At 39.1% G+C, this 26,646-nt stretch overlaps 1 protein-coding gene across 1 annotated transcript in view; it reads right to left on the reverse strand.

Moving 5' to 3' along the window:
- The window catches only part of LOC136863558 (nephrin), a 1,173,968-nt gene that overhangs the window by 644,023 nt on the left and 503,299 nt on the right, over positions 1-26,646 (reverse strand). Inside the window, exon 4 of the mRNA XM_068225991.1 lies at positions 12,968-13,174. Within this exon, the coding sequence (XP_068082092.1) occupies positions 12,968-13,174 (207 nt within the window). The remainder of the gene's footprint in view (positions 1-12,967; positions 13,175-26,646) is intronic.

Genomic DNA, 26,646 nt, shown 5'->3' on the forward strand with positions numbered 1-26,646 from the left:
GAGGTACGTGCAGTTGCAAGTTTTTATGCATCCTAAGGGTCGTCCTTGCGGTCCGCCTAGGACAGCCCAGGATAGCAATTCAGTTAAATGACACACAGGTGTGATGCAAAACATTATTTTATTGTTATTATTATTTTTATTATTATTGTTATTATTAATATTATTAATGATAACATTATTATTATGCCGTTTTCGTCATACCCTGATGGGGTCGTGGGTGCTAACCGTGTCACACAAGTGGACTTCGACCTGTCTTTACGGCCGTGTACCCTTAAGTGGAGGATGTATTCACTACTGAGAGTTTCTGTGGGGGATGCTAGTGTATTTATATGTAACTAAAGGTATAAGCCTAACACAAACACCCAGTCTCCGAATCAGAGGAACTGACCACGCTAGAACTGAAGATCGTCAAACCATTTTGGAAAATTATTTACTTGAGTAATTTGTTTAATTCAAAATGTTTCTTCATTGATAAAGCTATGAGTCTATTGTCTCTCTAATTGATACAGCATCAGCATTCAAGAGACACTGCAGTGGTAGAATTTCCTTCTTCAGGACTGCGTCTACGGACCTTGGTAAATATATCAAGTGACCCCAAATCTCTATTTATAACTAGTACTCTGGAATTTTCTTCATTGGCGTCTTGTACTTGGTATCATTAAAGGCTTAGCCTAATCACTGTCTGATAATTAACCCTCTGCTTCCTTTAACATTCACTGTCCAGTTCGATATTCTTCTAGGTAACCTACCCTTCATAATTCACCTTTCATAACCGCACTACCAAACAATGTTCATGTACACAGCTTCGTCCAACGTGATCATTCCTAACTTAGTCTTTATTTCTTCATTGTGACTGCCTTCCTGCCATTGTTTTAACCAGTAATCATTCGCATTAATTTCATGTATGTTACTTCCAGCTTATTAATGAGGTATTCTGAACCTAGTCAGACCATTTGTCACTCCCTTACATTGATGTGGGCCTAAAACAGAGCGATCATTGATGGCATCGTCTGTGAAATTATTTTTTTATCATAAGATACCACTTGATCGTATCAATGAACTCATTGCATCATATTTGCTTTCTTTTGGTTTCATTTCTCTCAATAGACTTTCGTCCGATAAAATATACAATATTTCCCAAGTACTTGAATAATCGACCTCTTCCAGTTTCGTCTTCTCTGCCTTCCACACAATCTCCTCAAATATATTCCCAACCCACATCCTTTGATTTCTTTTTCAAACTGCATATTTCATTATGATCGAAGATATTAGACTACAAAATTTCAACATAGTCCGTCATTAAGACGAAGTCATCGGCATAAGCGAATTTTCTTTTACTACAATTTCATCACTCTGAACCCTACCCTAGCATTTTCTATATTTCAGTAAATGATTCATGAAGACGAACAAAGAGGTTGAAAGATTATGGTCACTCCTAACCGTTGTAAGTACGTTGAACCAATAATTCATTCTACCATCAACATTCACTGCAATATGACAGTCAAAACAAACAGCTTACCTTTGATTATCTACAGTATCCTCCACTATATCTCAAAATCCTTTATAAGAAAAGCACATGACCTCCCATTTGAACAAACAACATATTACAGGTGAACGAGAGTCCGATGTTACATGGATATAATATCTGAGATGCAATGAGCATGCAACGCACGAGAAATTCGATGAAGTGTCATACATATTATGCAGTGGGGAGGGACAAGAGATGTGTTTCTGAGCACATCGATTGAAAATTCTGTATTTTATGATAGATATGTAAGTTAAATCGTGCTATTATCGAGCATTGAACAGCACTGTAGACGGAATATTCAACATTGTACAAAGACGTGTAAATCAAAGAGCAAGTTGTTTTCTACAAATAATAATTTCCTGCTATGTGCTTCTCTATTACACGCTACGAATTCGCAAGGATTAAATGTGCAATCGACGATGAGTCCTAATTCAAAGTGGTTGTAGTGGTTGTTGAAAGGAGCTTCGAAGTTTCTTGAGGTATTAACACTTGATAAAGTCATATTCAATCAGGCTTCTGAAACGTAGAGCCGTAAATTGGTAGTTAAGAGAGACTTGTAGCTTGATAATGTTATCTCCTTGCCAAAAGGTAATGTCATGTAAGAGCAGAACAGTCAAAGGACGTATCTCTTGGTTGAATTTGTCACGTATTTCTTCCCGGGATAGAAACATTGTGAAAATTAAAGTATTCAGGAGTAGAAAAAGAATAAAACACATCATCTTTGCTTTGGGTTAATGAGTCTGTTGAAAGGAGTAAGGCGTGATCAATGTGTACTTCAAACCCTTTGTTCGTAGCACTTAATATTTAGCACCGTTTGTTATTGGCATAATGCTTTATCAGTTGCACCAGCACTGTTTGTGCTATGCACTGAACTCTTTCCACTGATTTCCTCGTCAGAATTGACAACACTTTTTCTTTTCATATGCCCAAAAAGGTACAATAACAACTGACTCTTCCTCTCAAGTATTTCACGAATACTCGAAATCTGGTTCTCAAAGCCCTTTCGAGATCTGAAACTGCACTGGTTATCATCCATTTTATTCTAATGGGTGACTAACAACCCGTTTTTAAAATTCTTGCAACTAATTTGCCTAGCAAACTGGCCAAGGATATACCTCATTCTTTACTGTAACCTTGCTAGTTCCATTAACTGTAGATGGATGCAATTCATGTTTTCGTCCAATAGGAAAGTACCTTAACGAAATGCCATACTAAACCTCTCACACAATGACGTATCCCCAGTTTCCAAACATGATCGAATTCCATCTAAACGTATTGCAGCTTAGTTATCAGTCCCTCCCCCCTTCATCAACGTTGATGTATTTACCATTATCTGTCCGATAGATTCCGTTATTGAACAATTTATCAAAATTATTATCTCTAAGTTTGAGTGAATTTCCTTCCATCTGTTCGGTGCTTCCTTTATTATGTTTATTATAAACATCATTTAGTTTTCTTTCCCCCCATTTTACAGTATTTTACACTCCTTACTTACTTTCCGCGTCAGGGAGATACACTAAAGTTTGCCTTTCCATAACTCAGCAACTCTTATCTCTCTACCTGTGGCGGGTATGAGATCTTGCCGAGTGCAGGATTCGCTCAAAACTTTGCACACGAGTTGGTGCCCTGGCGACTGGATCTCTCCACAGTCCCATCTTGCATCTTGCATCTTTAGGGTGGCCTTACTTCACAAGATTCCTTTGGCATTTCGGCACCCCGGTATTCATCCGGTTTAAGGCCACCAAGTGACATGGTGTCCAATGCTCAGTTTTTTTTTAAGGAAGTCTTCCTGAATTGGTACAGTTTCCTTCCACAGCGATACACACCGGCTCTCTGATTTGATCCGCAGGGCACTGTTCTCTGAATAATGCTCCTCCTGAGTCAGCGTCTCATACAACTTTCCAACTATACAATCTCATACATCACTCGGTTTATACACTAAGACAACCAGGATCCTTCGAACTGGTCAAATATTGGGTGCCTGGGGTCCTCAAGTGTCCGCCTCTCTACCTTCCCTGCGACGACACGGCGAATGGCTGGGGGTGCAATACCTGAGAGAGGGTTGATGTTAAGCACTTGAGTCTGTCTCAGGCAGCCAGTGATTATGAGGGTGGACATTTTCAGGTTGCACACTCCAAGAAGATTATTTTTCCACCTGACTTTCAAAGATATTTCCATGCTCCCCATCATGATTTTCTTTAGACTCGGCAATTACTGTCTGTCTGAGAACCACCTTTTCCTTTTACGTATTGCTCTCTATATGGAGCACTTGCTGTTTGAAACTATGTTGGCACGCATTCCCTTGGCGTTTACAAGCTGATCTGATTACATTTTTATACATTGAGTATGCTATTCTCCATCTTAACACACTGTTATACCATGACATTCCATAGTGATTCCCAGCACAACATCTCTTTAATACCATTGTGAGAATGGTTGTCAGTTCCTTAGTGGCTATTCTTTGGAAATGTTCGTTGATTACTTATACGATCTTCTCCGTTTCCACCATTATCTGCCTGCAAAAGTACTCTTTTTCTTATCTTAGATCTAGCAATATTTAATATATATGATATAGAATCTCGGTAGTGACAAAACTCTGTCTTATGCCTGATGAATGAACTAGCAACTGATAATCCCATACTAGCACGGAAATTGAGCGGTTATATCCCACCCTACAAGCTATGTATCTTCCCCACTGTTATCTATTACCTTCCAACATCATTTGCAATCCTTGCATTGAAAACACGTATTGGCAGTGTGCCATTTTCGCCGTGAAACCTGACTTCTAAAACAATCAGCGTCTCATACAACTATCCAACTCTACAATCTCATTCCAATCTCCTACATCACTCGATGTATACACTGAGACAACCAGGATCCTTCGATCTGCAACCACTAAATCTACCCATATCGCATGCTCATTGCTGTTTCTGCTACCATAAGCCATTTTGAGTGCTGCGCTTCGCATGACGAGCAATCCTAAAAATAGCTTCCCTTGTTTACACCCGTTATGAACGCTTGTACTATTCTACCTCTTTCTGTTTACGACGTCTGGAAGCATGCTCTTGTTGATTCAGGCAGTACCAATTGTGTGAACAACAATGGTGAAAGATTTAAAACTCATCTAAACCCTGTAAATACTCTGAACCAAGTACTCAGTCTACCATAAATTCTCGCTCGGTCATGATTGTTAATATATGACTATCTAAAATAACATAACCCTAATCACACAATCCGTCAGTTCGGCTGACATATTTGTCCTTGGTAATCTGTCATATACCTTTCCTAGATCTGCGAAACATAATGTCTATTCATTTCATAGTGTTCTTCAATTGCTTCACGAACACAGAAAATCTGGTGTTAACAGCCCATTTGTGGACTGAAACCACATTGGTTTTCATCCGTCCTCCTCTCCACTATTTATTGCATACTTCTTTCGAAAATACATGTAGTTCGAACCCCACTGTCGGCAGCCCGGAAGATGGTTTTCCGTGGCATTCCATTTTCACGCCAGACAATTGCTGAGGCTGTACCTCAGTTAAGGCCACGGCCACTTCAGTCCCATTGTCACCATACACCTATCTGTGTCGGTGCGACTTAAAGCAACTTGTAAGAAGAGGAATTTATTTCTTATTCCATAATCTCGGTTGGTATTAATAGTGTCCCATCGAATTCCGTTTCGTAGATCTACTTGCTTCAAAGGAGTTCGTGTTTTTTCATATTCAAGTGGAACACGGTCACTCCCACAGGTCTGAATTTGCTTAAAAACACTGCGACAATACTAGACAAACTTTTGTGAAACAGGATGCTCGTTTTACTTACACGTTGTTCCATTGAAGCTTATAGAGCCTTGTAAATTACGTATCATGATTGCTAAAGTAGAGATTCGAATCCCGGTAGTTCATAGATTGAGATTTTAAAAGAAAGAAGAACAAGGGAAAATATTGCAAACATTTGTCTGGCCAAACTGCTGAGTAATGAGACGAGCTGCTCAGCTAAGTGGTATATTCCGAGCTGTAGAGAGATAGCATGAAATAAGACTGAAAGGAGTTTTCAAAATCAAGAAAGGACACAATACGAACATAAAATTTGAATTCAGGAAGAGAAATGGGGGCAAATATTCGCTAATAGGAAGGGGAATTGGGGATTACCTCAGTAGATTTTCAATAAATTCCAATTGTTTGAAATCTTTAAGAGAAGTCTAGCCAAACTGTTTATAAGGAATGTGCCACCTGGGTGACAGCCCTTAATGCGGATTAGTGGTGATTGATTGATTGATTGATTGATTGATTGATTGACTGATTGATTGATTGATTGATTGATTGATTGATTGATTGATTGATTGATTGATTGATTGATTGATTGATTGATTGATTGATTGATTGATTGATTGATTGATTGATTGATTGATTGATTGATTGATTGATTGATTGATTGATTGTGTTCCAGATACTTCAGATACTTCCCGCCCTAAACCACATTTACTGATATCCCGACTCTCATGACGACTCACTAGGTCACTATCCCATTTCTCATAGTTCACTAACAATTATGTGACCATCCAGGAAGCCGAACCAAAAATTACTCAGCTTAAGATGAATATAATAATAACTTTCCACAACAGGTGAGGCCAAACTGACAAACTGGACGTCAAGAAGAGGAAGATACTGGGATCAGTCAAGGAAGAGAGCGATTGCAGGAGGTGGCACAATCAAGAGACTTAAATAGTTTCACGGAAAAGATCATAGACGTGGTTAGGAAGATATGTCTGACCTTCTCCGGACTTACCTCGAGGGTTAACCCCACCAGGCTGACGTAGCGAAGGAAGAGGCTGATTAGGACACCGTGGTTATCGGAACTGATAAAAGACCTGCAGAAGCTGGAAATGACATCACAGACTGGTCAAGACTAAAGAGGTTCTCAGACATGCCGGCCCGCAAGACGACAGGCGCCTTTCAGACGAAGGAGAGACAGGGTCAGCATAGCCAGAGAATACAAAATTACTGGGCAAACAACAATGCATGCTGTTAATAAGACACGTCGAATGTCATGGTACTTAGTTGGCCATTCCTGAACAACAACAGCAATTATTATTATTATTATTATTATTATTATTATTATTATTATTATTATTATTATTATTATTATTATTACAATAATAATAATAGTAATTGCAGAGGGTTTCAGGAGACGTTGGGTGATTTTGTTAACCTACTGAGAGTCTCCTGCAATCAGAAGTTCTTAAATACTAAAATATTAACAACAGCTGCCGGGATTCGATCTATCATACCTTTGAACAGGAGACAAATGCCTAATCAGCTGTTCTATAGAATCGATCACATCCACGCAGTTTCAGATGTGAATACAAGTGTATAGACTACGTTTCCTTCAACTTTTAAAGATAAAGAATAGGGGTCAGGCGTGAAAACTACACAATGCTAGCTAGGGCTCTACCTCCTGTTTTATGTATTATTCTACATTACAACGCGATATGAGAAGGGTATGATACTTTATTCCCATTATATAAGCTGGTGATTCCATTAAAAGTGTGTTATCTAAATGCTGGACACGAGGCTCTAGTCTTTCATCTCACAATATTGACCGACAATGCACGCGCCATTTATAGGTCGTTCATATTATCACAGGCCTTAATTGGGTGCGGATATTTGGTGACATTAGCAGCGTTTGTGTGTGACATGCCGGTCAGTTTGCAAGAGCGATGAATAGGATAACTGAATTAATTAAAATTCAAAGTAAATGCTGGTTTGTAATCTCGTAATATACTCCGCAGTGTTACCATTGTTCACTCAAATCATTTGAGAGTAACATTTACCAGTCAATATGCCAATAGTCATAATATATGAATTTGCTGGAATAAAAATAGTGTAGTGAAGCAAGTCGTAGTCGATATTGTAGTACTTTAAAGGTCATAAACGAACTCTCGAAACTGAGCATTTGGAAATATCAGACATCAAAATCTCTTTATTTGCAAATGAGGTGTCTACCTCGGTGGCAAATGGTACACTAAAATACATTATTGTCAAGCACTAGATATTAAATTAACAAGAGAAGAATATTTTTCCAAAATACAATATTATACAATCTATGCTAACAATTTTTCTTTTAAACACACAGCTCATCCTTAATAAATTTATATTGTTTACAAAATTCTACTTATAATATCTCCTGTACTACTTACAAATATAGTCAACTGATTTACGGTATGTGGAATTACTTCAAATGATACTATACAACTGGTATAAGATTAAAATTTACATTGCATTTGTTTACTTTTTTTACCCATTCTGGAACCTAAGTAGCATAACGACCTGCTGCGTCATAACCAGAGCCCCTTTTGCCACCACTTTTCAGACTTACTGAAGGGCCTTCACGGCTACCGTAGCGGTCCCAGGGCCCTCGAAGTCCCCACTGTACTTCACCCCTACAGGCATTCCCCTACTTCGGTTGTCCAAACTCCTTAGATCAGGGGATGGAATTAATTTATTCACACACATTTTTTATTTACATTAACCTGCACTGGTCGAATGCCCTCTAACATTTCATTTATTTTCTCTGTTGCTGTTTATTCTCTTCTTGAATATCTGTACAGATTTTGGAAAAGGATCAAACACTACCCCTGGTAAGCTGTTCCACTCCTTCACACCCTTCCAATGAATGAAAATTTACCCCAATGTTCGGCAACGTGCCGGAGTATTGTTTTTAGCGAGAGTTTGGAATATTAAAGGACAGTTTTCCGTTTCTTTACCATTTCCTCTTATAGGTATGAGAAATTCATGCCTTAATTTGATAACATTTGTATCAACAAACTGTGTTAAATCTATATCTGCTTCTAGATACAAGTGCAAGCAAAGTTACGTAATTGGATACCTTCGGGTACTATATCGTCTTGTTAACGCTCAGAATGTGGAAACTTTTACAGTCTATCGTACACACGTTATAAAATAACTTCTAAAACTTATGTACAGTACGACCAGTTAAAAGTATATGTTCACACTCTTTCATAATATTCAAGAAATATGTTTTATGATAAGTATATGTTCAGCGATGAGACCTTTCCTTCTTTTCCTTCTGCCGCTTCTACTCATTAGTGGGGTCGCGGGTGGACGTTGTGTCGTAAATGTGGGCCTGGCCCAGTTTTACGGACGAATACCCTTACTGGTGCCTATGTTGTGTAGAAGGATGTAATCACTAATGCACATTTCTATGATGATTGGTATTAGGGTACGCGTAATACCATGTGATCACAATGTTAGATGATGCAACACATAAGGATCGTGTTCTCAGAATCTGGTGACTTATTACCAAAATACCATTTCTGTATGTATACGACAGCAATGTAAAAAATCAGAAGTTTCAAGTCCCTATATTTAAGGAATGCTAGGAAAATGTTGACTATATTCTAAACAATAAACTTACCAAGGGTTAAAAATTCATTAACAAGAAAAATTACGTTTTTCATAAATTTTGATATAACTTGCCCCCTTAACCAGACACGATAAAATTCACCGTACAAGTCACACACTTAAGTGCATGGAGCGTATGATTCTGGTACAAAATTTTAATTATAAACACTTCCATTTGAGATGTTAACACAATCTGTAAACCATTTGAAGGGGAAATTACCAAAGGTTAAAAAATTCATTAACAAGAAAAATTACTTTTTTCCTAAATTTTGGTATAACTTGTCCCCCATAACTAGACACGATAAATTTGACGACCTAATAGGAAATTGGATTCAGTTCCCAATGAACTGATGGCATCAACCCTGACCATTCTACCAAAGAGCCAACTATGAGACAAATTTTTGTTTTAGGTCTGAAGATGGGCTTCGTAAGGAGATATGGGAATGAATTAAATGGGAACTGACTTGAATTTTTCTCTTTGATCTTAGCTGTCTTAAATACACCAAATAACCCTCCACTCACCCTTGTAAGAGCATGTATGACGTATGTATCCTAAGCAAGAACCCTGAAACCGATTAATGTTTGAAAAAAATATGAGACTATAGCATGGTATGAACCTGAATAATTATTTCATATTTCAATTTTGAGTATCTCATGAAACAATATCTAGTAACTACCATAAAACTACTGATGTTTCAGCAGCCGTTTTTGTTTTTATTGAGTCCCAGTGCAGTATTTCGTGTCTTGCATTTTTACTTTTCTTAATACCTTCCAGAAAACAATTTTATTGTTTCAGAAACTATCTCCAGTCTGTCCTTGCAACTCTTTCTAGTTTTGGTGAGGATTACTTCGTGCAGATTTGAGGATGGTAAGTAATAATAATTACTCAAAGTAGTGTCTTAGCACTATGAAAGACCTTTGATCTCATCTTGTCGATACAGTCCATTTTAGCTTCCCTAGGACGAACGTGTGCCTGAAGTTCACCTACCTCTTTTAACGCATAATAAGCAGGTATATTTCTATGTTAAACCTTGGCCAAGCATGTCATTTCCCTCGATTCTTGCAGCAGGCAATATTGATAACGTACCGAGTATGTGAATAATAATCCTCATAACTTCTCAATCTGAAGTAAGAAAGTTGACGTTCTTGCTTTTTGTAAAGTACTTGTATTTCGAGCTAGACGCGTGAACGCAGAACTGACCTTACTTTACGCACTGAAAAGTATATCACCATTCAACTCGTTGTCAATAATTGTATGGAGAGCTGGAGGGAGTTATCTCTGCAGTGTTGTTAGTTTGGTCGAATTTAAGGAAAATTTTCTCTGAACCTGTTAAACATAGACGACTGTTATTTTTACACGTTGTCCCTGTGATAATTTTACATACTTTCATGGAGTAAAACTTTGTGCTTAATATTTTTTCAAATATTTCAATTTTTCATACTCTTTATCTATTCAGTGAATACCGGGTCTGTGCCTGTGGAGTGGAAAGAAGCCAACGTAGTCCAGGTTTTCAAAGATGGAGATAAGGAAAATGTAGATGATTACCGCCCAGTTTCTACAATATCAGGGGTATGTAAATGTATGGTAAATCTAGTTGCTAAATGAGTGTTGGATTTTCTCAAGGAGAGAAATCTGTTGAACTCAAACCAGCACGGCTTCATTCCAGAAAAATCCTTCACAACACTTTTAATGAAAGTCATTGATGACTGGCAGTTCTCTTTGGAGCAGTCTGATGTCTCACAAATAGACTGTGTGACTCTGGACTAGAGCAAAGCTTTTGACTAGGTGTCACATCAAAGACTTCTGTTAAAATTTAACAACTACGGCATTCAGGGTAAACTGCTGACATGACTGAGGTAATTTTTGGTGGGTCGAAAGCAATGTGTTTTGTACGAAGGGGCCAAATCAGGCCAAACTACAATTACCTCTGGAGTAATTCAGGGCAGTGTGCCCCTCCTGTACATGATTTATACTCTCGACTTACCGGATTGTGTAAATTCGACCATTGCGCAACTTAAGGATAATAATAATAATAATAATAATAATAATAATAATAATAATAATAATAATAATAATAATAATAATAATAATAATAATAATAATAATAACTGTTCGCAAACATAAAAAATTAAAATATTCTAAATTATTCCTGTTTAAAATGGTACAGGAACGTATTCTGTAACTTCTTTAAGTTTTGACTGTCTTCGATATATTGTGAGACTACAGTATATTCATTTTCAGGAAATTTATAACTTACAGAAAATGAGTTCTAAAATTTATAAATGTATCCCTGCACTATACAATGGTTCACCAGTACCAGGTTCTTCACATTCCAGTACACTATTCTTTACTGCCATAATTTTACTGTTCTCAGCGTTCTTTGGGTTTCTTAGCCTCCTTCCTGAACCACATTTCCTTTCAAAGGCACATCATTGACCACACCATTCTGAACACTGGAAAAAATCTACTTTGGAGCACTTTACGCTGTGATAACTGGTATATTCACTTTTCAGGGAAATGTTTAACTTACAGAAAATAAGTTCTAATATTTATGAATGTATCCTTCGACCATACAATGGTTCATCAGTGTCAGAACATCCTCTGTTGTAGCTTTGGCCAAATTAGATCACTGACGCTTCCATTGAGGTTTTTGCATCCGACCGTGTAATAATTTATCTACAAGATACCATTGCTACAAATCCATGAATATTTGTTTAATAGTGTCCATTACTGCATCTGACAGATTTGGGCTCATACTTTTCAATGGTCACTTTGTAAATGTCGAGCCCCCACCCGGAATTCTCATCACTTGGACAGAGATCGTGTAGGGGACTGGCAAGTACGAAAGTAAGGTACTACTACATGACACAGGCATTTGGTTATTTAAAATTAATTTGACATATTTATAACTAGGTTCTATTCATGTAATATAGCTTAAAATGAAGCTAAAAGTCTGAATATTGCTTTCGCCTACAAATCAAACATCGATAACGTTGATATGGAACCTGCTCCAGCTCCTCTTAAAGTCACTTAATTACTATTAACTCAGATAACAACTTCAAATTATCTGTATATTTTTTGTCTGAAACACACTAGGCAAATCATGAAGAAGTTGTGAAGAGGTGTCCAGAACAAAAATACACAAGTAATATTTTGAATGAAATGAGAATTGAACAATTAGTGCAATAAAATATTCTTACTATTATTAACATCCGGTATTTGATTATAGAAGTAAGAATGCATTACTTGAGTTGAGAGAGTAGAAATGTATTAGCGAGTAAGAAACCTTGACAATATTCTAATAATACTACAACTATACATGCTACTACCACTAACAGAAATAATGGATCAATACTTCTCATATGAGAGAGAAGTAATGCTCTTCCCGTGTGCAAATTCCAAACAAAAGGATTTGCACCACGTCTCATCACGCCGGCAGACGGTCCAGTGTCGGCGATAAGGAGCTTGTGTACCAGTATTGCAGCATATAGGTACGGAAATGGATTGGAGGGTGACACCCTACGTTGCGCTGAACGTTCTGGCTCATCTAGAGCAGGTCCATCAACTTCCATTCGAGGAAGCGAGAGACCTAGATGAGCCTTCGAGCCTAGTAAGTGTAAAGTTCCACCCTTAACGGTATCATTTCTCCTTCTCCCTATGGGCAGTTTTGAAAAACATCATCCATAACTTACAACATGAACTTCATTGGCGGTTGAACTGTGTGTTCCTTTCAACGCGAGAAAGCCAAATCACAGACGTCCGCACGTAACAAATGTTCATTTTCATGCAGATCTGCTGTTCGTTTATTCAGGCAAACCAGTGATGGTGTATATTTCTCGGATCCGCTTCCACGCCAATACATCCTACCTGACAGTGACTTCTATCCGTCCTAAGCCAAAATGCCACAACCCCTTAATATTTTGAGCTTTGCCCGTATAATTTATCCTGGGCCAGACAAAACAAAATTAGAAGCAGTAGAACACTGAAGAGTTGGTGATATGGTACGGTACTTACAATGCATTTCGATGGAGACGCTGGCGGACACAGGCTGACTGATGTTGTTGTTGGACGCCTGACAGGTGAACACAGCGTGCAGGTCACTCCGTTCCAAATTGCGAACTATCAGTTGGTTGTGCTTTACATTTGGGAAAGCACTGATTGTATCTTGAGAATCAATCAGCATTTCTCCTCTCCACCAGCGGACGCTGGGCAGTGGCCTTCCTGGAATTAAAAATAGTATTGCAACTCAGTCTTCAAGAATAACAAATGGGTATAAAAATTTGCGTCTAACCTTAAAAGCTATCCGATGAGACTAAAGTTCATGTACACTACTTCAGACATACAAAATCCAAGAGTAGAAGGTGGGAGCAATTAGTAGGCTACTTACGGAGCTATTCCGTATGAATTGTTTAAAGGCATATAGTTTGCAAGAAGGGCAAGAGATAAGTCACGTGACATTTCTAACTTAATCTAAACAGCTTAAAGAGCTTCCTGAGTAGAAAATGCACATTCACGTTCAAAGAAACCTATATGATATAATGATCGATATATGACGATTTGTGAACAAATATAGCAGCTATATGAGGATACTTCGAAGTGGCTGCAATGGGACTGTTGTAATGATTCCATGACAGCGAAACAATGGAACTGTGAAAAAATGTTTATAATAAGACTATTTTTTTTAAAATGAACATTCATGCCAGTTATGGCCTAACTGAAGTCAAAGGAAACTATGTTGAAGGGGATTGCAAACCACGTCGGGAGAATGGCCAGAAAATGGTCGCCGATAGAGCGAGCAGTATACCTATAAAATTTAATGTTCTCTGGTTAAACCGTTTAGAAATGAATCATATTTTTGGAACATTTGAGACATCGTTCTGCTAAAAACAGCTTTGTGAATATATAGTTCTGATTTTATTAGCAACATACTAAGTTTTTCAAAAGATTAGTGGTGATTTCTGGGTCTGTATTCAATTAAGGCTGTACTGCGTTACATGTGCACATAAAATGACTTTAATTAAGTGTATGGGGGACATAAGCAAGGGAGATGTACACTTCGTTAAATTTCATAAAAGTGATGTACAGTCATACACGAAACATTATACAGTGACAATATTAGAAATCGGCTACTTGAGAAGCAACATGTGTCAAAATGTTAAAATTAGAAATATATTTCAGTGCTGATGGCTTCATGTGAAATTATATTCATAACAATTTTAAAGCGGACCATTGCCATAATAATAATAATTTCGTGTGGCTATTTCTAGCCGGGTGCAGCCCTTGTAAGGCAGACCCTCCGAAGAGGGTGGGCGGCATCTGCCATGTGTAGGTAACTGCGTGTTATTGTGGTGGAGGATAGTGTTAAGTATGGTGTGTGAGTTGCAGGGATGTTGGGGACAGCACAAACACCCAGCCCCCGAGCCAATGGAATTAACCAATGAAGGTTAAAATCCCCGACCCGGCCGGGAATCGAACCCGGGACCCTCTGAACCGAAGGCCAGTACGCTGACCATTCAGCCAGCGAGTCGGACTACCATTGCCATATAGAGTGGCTTAGTAAATAACGCTTTGTTTAGACACATTTATTAGCTTTAAAATGATTACTATTTGAAAAATGAACTCCTTTGATATTTAAGCTAGTGATACAAGTTACATCAGGGAATTCGGTATGTAATATAATACAACACGTAGTTTTAGTTCGAAGTGCGTGGTTGGTAAAACTCTGCTTTGTAAGGTTGATTTCAACATAAACTATTCCTGAAACTTTCGTGGCAAAATCATACTACTGCTATGTGTTTAGCGCCCCTTCGTGTACCTTTACAAGTATTTGTATAGGCCCTTTGATTAACTTTAGTGAAGAAAATAGAAAAACAATTCTATGAGGAATGGAATATGACAAGTTGATTAGAATGTTCAGCAGATGATATAAGATCCCTGAAAGTCTCCATTGTTGGACACGCTAGTGAACCGTCAGCTGCTAAATATATTATGTTTTTAGTAATGACAAGGTAGTTATTAATTAGCATAATACAAACATTTGGCGTGTGAGTGAGAAAGTTAGTGTAATTAATAACTTGTGTTTGGTGTTTTTCGGAAGTAATCAAGGTTAGTGATTATTTTTTTAAATTTTGCGTTGAATAGTGCTGTTGGTGTTCAGTAGATAACGCAATGTAGGTTACGTAGGGTAGGTTTACTTAGTTTCTTAACTGGGTTCTGGGAAATAGTATTCCTTCCCTTTCTTTGTTATATGTCCATAATTTTGATGCTAGGATACTTTTAAATATAGCTGCTAGACACCTTTGGACCCGTTGCACCTGTCAGGAAGCGAACAGTTTCTTTAATTAAACAACACGGAAGCATTGTACGTTAATTTAGGAATATGCGAATCCTAATTATGACTGTATATCAAAATGAACTGGGCCTGATGGAAAACACAAGCCGACGGTATCAGACGTTACGTTAAGTTTCAACTGAACCCATCATTTAGAGGCCTCAGAAACGGGGAAATTGCATTTTTATTTTTGTCAGGAATCGGTCTGTAGCGATCGCCATTTTGAAGTTTGGGAGTGCTGTGATATATTTGTCACGTGGAGTCAGTTTCGAAATGTTCTCACGTGGCGAGGAGTGATACAAAAGTGCTAGAGAAAAACTGTTAATTTCTCGTTAAAATCATGCTAACCGAAGGACGGTGGGTTGAATCTGCTAAAGAGCAAATTGTTCCGCACATTATGAATGTCACTCTAACCCATGAACTCCGTAGATGGTTTTGCAAATTGTTACTCCACAGAATCGGCGGGAACGCAGACAAGCCCGTCTGAGAATGGCTTCCCTCGCGAGCATCATTCAACGGGCAGATTTCGAGTACAGTCCATGTTCGCTTATGATAGTTCTACAAGCACCCCAAAGTTAAATCACCTCAGGTGATAAGTTTCAGACTTAGATTGTTGAGCGGTGTTCTAAATCTTCACCGAGTGCTAATTGACTTTGAGAAACATTGTTTAAATATTAGACAAAGTGATATTTGGAGAAACATTACACACTGTTTTGGCAGTAATTTCCAGTATTCAACATTTTTATGCAGAAAGAAGGAGGTAGGTGAATTAACAAGGTTATTGCTAGGACGCTGTTTTACTTGTTGCATTGTGACGACGATGGTATGTTCTGTCTATCTGTAACAAACCACATTAGTCGAAAAGACTGTAACCTAGAAGTCACAGCTAATAATTTGTTTAACGTTCGCGGGCGTGTAATACACATTCGGTTTCCGTGGGCGATTACGCATGATTTAAGGGTAATTTCTTCTTTATGTTCTCTTACAATTTTTTAGTTATAAGGCAAGAAAATTACAGAGGAAATAAAAATAATGCCAATGTAAAAAGGAATGTGTACAGTAAAGGGACGATTGAAATAATAACGGCTGGAAGCTGGCATTAGCATTCTTCAGGTATGTGCCTTAAGCCCAGTTATTTAAAGTAGCCCTGTAAGTAAACGATGTCGTTATTCGATGCTTGTGCGGCGGATTAGGCCCATGTTTGTGGAATTTGTGACACGGTCTAAAGTTCATTTATACGTTGTGAACGACTTACGGAGAGATTTAGCTATATTGCGTGTGTCGAGATGCCACTGGGTCATGTAATGTTAGATGTTATATCATATGTTTGTTTCGCGGAGAAAGGTTAAAATCTGCTTATTTCTGAGTCATTTTGTGTTATTCATTCAGACTTCGCCGAACGTATATTCACGGGTGAGTCTTGAAGTCAGAATGTATTCGTGTGTATCATGATGAAAGGAATTTTAAACGCATCGTTTTGAGACATTTAACATCTCTGGATGTAGAGTCAGTCACCATCGCGAACCGGTTAAAATTTGGTTAAAATATCAATAATAATAATAATAATAATAATAATAATAATAATAATAATAATAATAATAATAATAATAATAATAATAATAATAATAATACTTTTGTTGCGGAATAAAGTACGTTATGATGAAGGTCCGTGTGTAGAATTTATTTGTTTGGGCAGAAGGGAAATTTAGAAAATGGTATATCTGGTATATCTATAGGTTCAGCTGTTTCTGAGAAAGCTGAATCTGCGGGAAACTTACGCAATACCATGCGCTCATTCCTGCTTTGAGCAACTGCACTTGTCCTGACAAGAAAATGAGTTTATTCTCATATAGAAGGAACAGTGCCAAACTATGTATACCTCATTCAGTGTTACAGCATAGTTCTTCTTAATAACATATTTCATATACAATATATTTGTCCAATACACCCGTTGCCAATGAACTTGCGAAGGTAGGAAATTTTAAGGAAATTTGTTTCGAATGTTTTATCATTTAAACTCTTTCTAAATGCTTAGAAATGCAGTATTTTTTGGCAAAGATTAGATGAATCTCTGTATATATTAAAACCTGTTCCTTCCTTTCAAACATGCTTGAACTTACAAATTTTCAGCCGATCACCTTTTGTGTCAGTAAGTATAGGCATTGCATGCGAGGATTGTTCGACACTCTTTGTGCCTGAGAGGTCCCTTGTAATAAATTAACTGTGAGAGCGAAGCGACTGTGGTGTGTGAATTTGGTGCTGTACAACTCTGGTATTCACCGGGAGCTGAAATGGAATTTGATGTATTATATGAAATGATTCCGATTGCCTTCACGTACAGTCGCGCACAGCTGCTCCTAAAGTATACCTTAATCTTTCTAATGCGGACAATGATTGGAGACATCAACGATTGTCAACGAGCCATTATTTGCTCAAAGAGCTCAGATCCCGTGCATTTATGCAGATCAGTGACCTGGGGTACATACTGCAACCACTTCCTCTCAAAGTGGTCACATCTTTGTAACATGCTGAGAGTTGGTGTATTTGATATATGCCCCACGGAATTGCAGAATCTTACACAATTTTATTACGGCCCACATGAAAAGGAACTTTCTCCAAAAAGCATAATTTCAGTCCAGTTGAATCTCTTACTGATTCGTACCTGAGCGAAATTTCTGAACAGGATCGTATCGAGATCTATGAACTCTATTCAAGGGCGAGACGATGCAATTGATTGTAACTTCCAAGTACATTGATTCAGAGATAGGGAGTGTACTCCGTAAATGAAAGAGCTCAGTGATCTACGATGCCTATTTTGAGTGACTGGTGGATTCACTCCCATGTAGGTTGTTCGTAGCGAACAAGAATGAATTCTGGAATACTCACTAACTTATAGATTTATTATGATCATTTTCAGAGCAATCAGTCTTTGAGGTAAAGATAAAAGATAATTCATGTTTAACCTGAATAATATGTGACCGTTGTAACTGAACATTAGGAAACCAAAGATGACGTTCCGATTATTATTATTATTATTATTATTATTATTATTATTATTATTATTATTATTATTATTATTATTATTATTATTATTATTATTATTATTATTATGAAACCGGTGCACTCTCCCTGAGCCAAGAAGTAGTCCGAGTTTGAGGAATCTGGATTCCACTGTGGTAAAAATTACTTTCTATTTTGCACCGTAAGATTACCATATTATATATAAAGTTTCACTCTTTAGACACGCATTCCCAATTTATTGGTATATTTCAACATGGCGAATGCCATTTAAACGAGATTGTTCTTGATATAACCCATGTTAATTACAATATAGTGCAAGAAGTGTCATTGGACCAGCACGTTTCAGACGATCACTCTCACGTTCACACACATATTTCTCGTGTTGCAGGTTCCCGTCATGTTTCTTTGCGCTCATACAATATTCGACTACTCCTCGCGGTTTGGTTGAAACAGGAAGCATTAATTATAGTATAAAAGGTATATGTACTTGTAAGAATATCACCCACGACGTCTCCACTTCGAAGATTTTATTAAAGATGAGAATAATATTTTGGGGGCTGTTTGGTGGCATTACAGAATTACGACAGTAATTTTCTTACTATGAATGGAATACGCCAGATAGATATTACAGTCTACCGACCGCACTTCTCGAGAATATGGTAGAAAATACGATCAGTCATTTCATTACAAGGTAGTAGGTGAAGCGTATCATCAGAACATGACAGTTAGTACAATCCACTAAATCTCTTACTACGCAGAAATGAAAGGCTGAAGCTCACTAGATTCACGCCCTCCTCTTTACACAATATCAGGAGTTGCAAGTTGATCATTGCAAGCATTAAAAGAACGAGTAGTTGGAATGTGCGTCTTAAATGTTTTCCTACACCAAAAAAATTTGTAAGGGGAGCCACTTTGTAAAATATGAGAAAACAGTGTTGACCTGTTAAACTGAAGCAAACGAAAATACATAAAACTGACCTGAAAATGATACGTAGCATTTTATACAGTCATTAACAGTTTCCCGAATGACAACAACTAAGCGGAAGGTTTATGTCAATTCTATCAATAACATGTTGAGTGCACGGTCGCAAAATCCTGCCTTGTTAGTGATGCAGTTACCTCACTCATTGAGGCTCACCGAACTACTTTTACTCAGTAAGAATTTCGATAAAATGGCAAGATTTGCGCTTTAGCCTTACGAACTCTAACGTGCTTATATTATCATTTAACTTATTTATGAATATCTAGTACTTTACAAGTAGAAAAGAACATAGGGTAGTATATTATTTCCTATATCGGGATACGTTTTGAACTCCAATACTAAATAACTACAGCTGCAAAAAAAAAAAAAAAAAAACTATTCCAGACACTTCAGTCATTGAGACCCGCATGCAAGCACGCACGCACGCACGCACCCACGCACTCACACAAACAAACGCTCAAACTCAAGCACGCGCGCGTAAGTACGTTGTCATGGCAACTATCCTTCATATCCCGAAAAATTGCCAACACTGGAAGTCTAATATACTCATTTAAAAGGATGTGATATGCAATTCACATATTTGCTACCAGACATGTTAATGAGTGCATTGGTCTGGATGTGATCATGTTCCAAGTGTCATTAGTTTGATGAAAGCGCAGTTCACTGGTTATAACCAAAGGTGAACAGCGCTCGTATGTCAAGATAGCCCTTCACCACCAGCGCAGTGCACGGGATCTTGCAAAGGCTTATGAAGCACTGAGCGATCGTGTTCTACCCTATTTTACCGTGACAGGGTACACTTCCAAACGTATATATTTCTGTGTTGGTACATTTTCAGGAACGATGAAGCAGAGAAACGAATCAACTGTCTTCATTCCTTGCTGGGGAAGTTGTGTGTCAGCTCATAAAGATGCACCACTGGCTGTGATGGAAGACATCCTCTGTTCTGTGATGAAGTTAGCTTCGCATATACTGTAGGTATTCCTGCAGCGTCATTGCGTCAAGTACTGCAGTAGTACTTAACTGTGTGGAATATTGATACCATGTGGATACCACATCCACCAGGTAGGGAAGTGAACTCGCTAAGGAACATATCAATCCACGGAGATTTTCCAGTGAAGGAAACAACATGCAGAATGGTGTAATTGCAATTAAATGAAACACAGGCATAAACAAACGCAACCTTACTTAAGTGAGTGTCCAATGAATAGTGTGATCCTGCATCACTATGGCGACATAACATTCAACAAAATCAGTCACCTTCGAAATTGATGATCATTTTGGTACCCTATGTAACTTTCATTCCGTGAAGGACACACTATAAGCTCAACGTATTACGTCTTTTTAAGGTACCATCTCCATCGATCAGCCCAGGAGAGACCTCCAGAACAGTTGGTGATCGTAAGTTTAACTTCAGAACGCTAAACATCACAAAGCAGACACTTAGACGTCCACAGCGTTCAGAATGGGATGTCTTGCAACTCCCCTCGTATTCCTCTTATTTTAGTCCGTGTGTCTTCGATCTCATTCCAAAACTGGAAAAACTGTAACGTAGGAAACGCTTAGTCAACACACAAGACACCTTTAGTGCATTTCCGAGTGGGGTAGCACATATTAACAAATCCTATGTGGCCGGTGGTATTCTCCATCTCCCCCATGGGTGGCAACGAGTCGTACTAGAGAACTACTGTGGACAATGAAATGAAATGAAATGAAATGAAATGATGTATGGCTTTTAGTGCCGGGAGTGTCCGAGGACATGCTCGGCTAGCGAGGTGAAGGTCTTTTGATATGATCCGCGCTTCGTGATGAGGATGAAATGATGATGAAGACAACATTTATACACCCAGCCTCCGTGCCAGCGAAATCAACCAATTCCTGGAATCGAACCCGGGACCACCTGACCAAAGGCCAAAGGCAAACCATTTAGCCATGGAGCCGGACACTGTGGAGAATGTTTAATATGTATAAAACTATGATTATGCTATAATTTTTTCTTCTATTCTCCCGAACATTCCTGGCCGCATGTCTTATCTGGTCACAAAATTTCAAGCGTTTCCAGTGTTGGCCGATTCCTTCGAGGAAAAATACTTGACATGATTATGAATCACCGCAGTGGATATGTGGTTTGTCCTCCACGTCTGGATTTTACGATTATACACTGACTGACAGAGCAAATGCAACACCAAGAAGGAGTGGTTCGAAAGGGATGAAAGTTGGGGAAAAAACAGAGACGGCACGGACGAATAATTGATGTTTATTTCAAACCGATATGCAGGTTACACAATGCGCACGGCATCGACTCAGTAGGATGTAGGACCACCGCGAGCGGCGATGCACGCAGAAACACGTCGAGGTACAGAGTCAATAAGAGTGCGGATGGTGTCCTGAGGGATGGTTCTCCATTCTCTGTCAACCATTTGCCACAGTTGGTCGTCCGTACGAGGCTGGGGCAGAGTTTGCAAACGGCGTCCAATGAGATCCCACACGTGTTCGATTGGTGAGAGATCCGGAGAGTACGCTGGCCACGGAAGCATCTGTACACCTCGTAGAGCCTGTTGGGAGATGCGAGCAGTGTGTGGGCGGGCATTATCCTGCTGAAACCGAGCATTGGGCAGCCCCTGAAGGTACGGGAGTGCCACCGGCCGCAGCACATGCTGCACGTAGCGGTGGGCATTTAACGTGCCTTGAATACGCACTAGAGGTGACGTGGAATCATACGCAATAGCGCCCCAAACCATGATGCCGCGTTGTCTAGCGGTAAGGTGCTCCACAGTTACTGCCGGATTTGACCTTTCTCCACGCCGACGCCACACTCGTCTGCGGTGACTATCACTGACAGAACAGAAGCGTGACTCATCGGAGAACACGACGTTCCACCATTCCCTCATCCAAGTCGCTCTAGCCCGGCACCATGCCAGGCGTGCACGTCTATGCTGTGGAGTCAATGGTAGTCTTCTGAGCGTTCGCCGGGAGTGCAGGCCTCCTTCAACCAATCGACGGGAAATTGTTCTGGTCGGTATTGGAACAGCCAGGGTGTCTTGCACATGCTGAAGAATGGCGGTTGACGTGGCGTGCGGGGCTGCCACCGCTTGGCGGCGGATGCGCCGATCCTCGCGTGCTGACGTCACTCGGGCTGCGCCTGGACCCCTCGCACGTGCCACATGTCCCTGCGCCAACCATCTTCGCCACAGGCGCTGCACCGTGGACACATCCCTATGGGTATCGGCTGCGATTTGACGAAGCGACCAACCTGCCCTTCTCAGCCCGATCACCATACCCCTCGTAAAGTCGTCTGTCTGCTGGAAATGCCTCCGTTGACGGCGGCCTGGCATTCTTAGCTATACACGTGTCCTGTGGCACACGACAACACGTTCTACAATGACTGTCGGCTGAGAAATCACGGTACGAAGTGGGCCATTCGCCAACGCCGTGTCCCATTTATCGTTCGCTACGTGCGCAGCACAGCGGCGCATTTCACATCATGAGCATACCTCAGTGACGTCAGTCTACCCTACAATTGGCATAAAGTTCTGACCACTCTTTCTTGGTGTTGCATTTGCTCTGTCAGTCAGTGTATTTAAAAATATTTTACTTCATCTCACTGCACTGCACTATTTATTATACTTCCTATTCTCTAACAACGCTACCGTATCAGATAAATAGTAACTGCTGGATTAGTCACTCCATTGTTTACTTACACGCTTTACAGTAAGTAGGTCTATGCTTTAGTTCTATATAACTAAGGATGAGGTTAAGGAAGGAGAAGAAAGAAGACGAGGAAAACACAAAGCTCATTTTTCCAAGGGATTATTCTAAAAGAAAAATTACTTAGCTCTTGTGCCAGTATGTGTTTCATTCTGCAGACATTTCCTTGCCGCAAGGAAACGACCTCCAGGATTAAAAAGCAGAACGCAGCAAATGTAACGGGACGTGAACCATATTTCAAGTTGCAAGAAAGAGAAGGAGAAAGATCGCTGCTTCTGTAGGAACAGATCCCTAGCTACGTGGAAACCACGAGTGCAGTCGATAAAATGGATAGGGCAATAGATTTAAATCACATTAAGAACAAGACAAGTACAGCAGTAATATAAGAATGGTGTTCATGAACAATGTCTAACTTAGAGATATAGAAGTTTATCTATATGGCCAGATGTTTTACATTCCACCCACTTTCAGCGTAGACTAATACCAAATACTGCATACTGCAGAGGTATAATAAATATAATTTCGTGTGGCTATTTCTAGCGGAGTGCAGCCCTTGTAAGGCAGACCCTCCGATGAAGGTGGGCGGCATCTGCCATGTGTAGGTAACTGCGTGTTATTGTGGTGGAGGATAGTGTTATGTGAGGTGTGTGAGTTGCAGGGATGTTGGGGACAGCACAAACACCCAGGCCCCGAGCCACTGGAATTAACCAATGAAGGTTAAAATCCCCGACCCGGCCGGGAATCGAACCCGGGACCCTCTGAACCGAAGGCCAGTACGCTGACAATTCAGACAACGAGTCGGACACTGCAGAGGTATTGTGCCAGAACGTAAGCCGAAATCCTTTTTTTTCTCTAGTTTAGAGGGCATACATTTTCCTTTAAACTGATAACGACTGATTGGCATGTTTTGTTCTTCTGAAAGTTCATTATTATTCAGTAATGCTCTGCTTATGTTTATTTAAACAGCGTTCTTTGAGATAAGTATGCATATGATGTGGATTTACCACGCGTAATGAAAATGCCAGTTCGTTTCTAATACTCTAATCACCGTCGTCCTGTGAGTGAGTAAGCTTACGTAATTTGCTGCTGTGGTGTCTATGGAAATGTAGCGAAACTGTGTTGATCGAAGAATTGTAGATATGGGGGTTCCTTGAAGTCAAGTATATCGTCTGTGTTATTTCAGAAAAAGTTTTGGATAAACCCGATGATAATTCACATTCAAATTAGCCACTGAAATACACAATGGTCTGGGAACAAGTCAATTACATAAAGTATGCTATTCATTTCGTAGATCACTTGGAAACGAAAGAGGGTCCCTACGAACCATACTATGTAATGACATACCACAGACAGAGTGAGTTCAAGAATCAGTAACGAATTACATGTTCTTTAAAAAATTACCATATGACCTTCCTTCCTACTGAACACGATATCAAGTAAGAGATCTCAGATACAAACCAGCATGCCTTCCTAGGGCAGTCGTAATTTCTCCTCTGAGGATATACTCAAAAGGTATTCTTTAATGTTAATAAATCCAGTGATGACAATAGTTGTTTCAAGCAGCAAGACAATGTCGTATCGACCCCTCGTAAAGTTTTACTACAAGGGGGATGAGAACAATATGAACACGTTGAATGAAGGGAATTGAGGTGAAACTGGAAGGAGTATGAGTCTCTTTGGGCCTCATGAACCTAAGACTGTCGATGCCTGAAAAGGAGAGGAGTCAAATATGAATGACGATAGTGGTCCAACCGAAGTAAGCCGATTTCATATTCAATTCCGACTCCATGGTGAACAATTTAGTCTCAGATTGTGAGTATCTCGGATGAGAGTTGTAGAATAAAATTGTACCCATGCCTTGGAAACCAGTAATGTGGTGGTAAGACAGGGATATAGCACAGCAGCGATGAAGGATAGCTGCTTGTTTGGCTTTATCTACGGATTCCCGACTGCTTGAACGGGTCACTGGGGAGATAATCTGATTTTCTTTGCTTTTAAGCAACTCATTATTATTATTATTATTATTATTATTATTATTATTATTATTATTATTATTATTATTATTACTATCAATTGATGTCACTAATGTCATTTAATGCCTTGGTATTATTCACCGAGTTGTTAATTCTGGTGAGCATCAATCCAGATTAGAGTTTGCTATATATGAACATTATTTTATAATATCAAATTAAAAATTTTATTTACAATATATAGTCGTTAGGTTACAAGATCATAATTATGTATTTATGAATTTAAATCAGGCATACAAACTTGTGAATATATACGTTAGACGAAAAGAATTTAGTCCAAGAATCGCAGTACTAGAATTAAGCATTATTTGTCAGTTTTATGGAAGTATACTTACTACTCCTAATGCTTATCATATTCGTTACTTACTTGTTATTTAAGAAGACAGAATAAAGTACTGTTCACTCTCTTCTTGATAGTTATCTTAAAATATAGATAGATAGATAGATAGATAATGCCTTTATTGGTGGCGAAGTTAGGGCTCAGTTATAAAAACGTAAACGCACTGGATAAAAGTATATTTTCATGCAAAAGTTTTGTAAATGGAATTTATATCATGCCAGTTAGAATTCCTGGTCTAGAAAAGCCAGGATAATGACCGAGAGGATCTGCCGTGCTGACCACACGACACCTCGTAATTTGAAGGCTTTCGGGCTGAGCAGCGGTCGCTTGGTTCGCCATGGCCCTTCGGCGCTCTTGCGCCATAGAGTTTGGTTTGGTTCTATTAGGATTTAATTTGTGTGATACCTTTTAGGGTATAGAACAAGAATTTTGCCAATTTTGGCAACATATAATTTATGTTACACTTTAATCCCCTACCATTTACGGCTGGCACCATTAACTTAACTTGACGTAGCAAATTGGTACTTTAAACGTGTTTAGGAAGTTGGAACGATGTTTGATTAGTTGCTGTGAGATACATTTGGAGAATTTGATTCCAAAAATTGGCGGCTAACATGGAAATTGTTAGTTAACAGAAGGTTTCACAAATTTAAATAACAATTGAAGAGTTACCGTTCGAAGAGCATTCAATGGGGCTACTGTACCTTTGCTGGTACTTGCATACATTGGAAGTTGCTAGAATTGTTCTTGATGTAGTAAAATTTGCATAATGGGTTTCTTTTAGAATAGAGGAGTTCTTGAATAAAACAAAACGAGAGAGTTGTACTGAGAAACGTGCCATCACTAAAAAATTTGGAAGTACAATATTTTATTACTACTACTACAACTGAACGAGTTGGCAGTGCAGCTAAGGTCACGTAGCTGTGAGCTGTGAGCAGTGAGCTTGCTTCGGAAGTTGGTTAGTTCTAATCCTACTGTAGTTTCCAATTTTCACACCCAACACATGCTAGTGCTAAACCTTTTCACGGCCTCTACCTTCCCAATCCTAGCCCTTACACATCCTGCGTCAACGAAAGCATTCGATGTGTTAGTGCGACTTTAAATACTAGCAAAATATAAATGAGTACTACCATCGAAAACCAAACTCATTGCTGCAAGAGACCCGAAGGGCTATGGTCTACCAAGCGACCACTACTCTCCACGAAGACCTACAGATTACGAGGTGTCGTGTGGTCGGCGAAACGAATTCTCTCTGCCGTTATTCTTGATTTTGTATACTGG

Source organism: Anabrus simplex, chromosome 2, assembly GCF_040414725.1.
Source record: "Anabrus simplex isolate iqAnaSimp1 chromosome 2, ASM4041472v1, whole genome shotgun sequence".
Taxonomy (NCBI): Eukaryota; Metazoa; Arthropoda; class Insecta; order Orthoptera; family Tettigoniidae; genus Anabrus; species Anabrus simplex.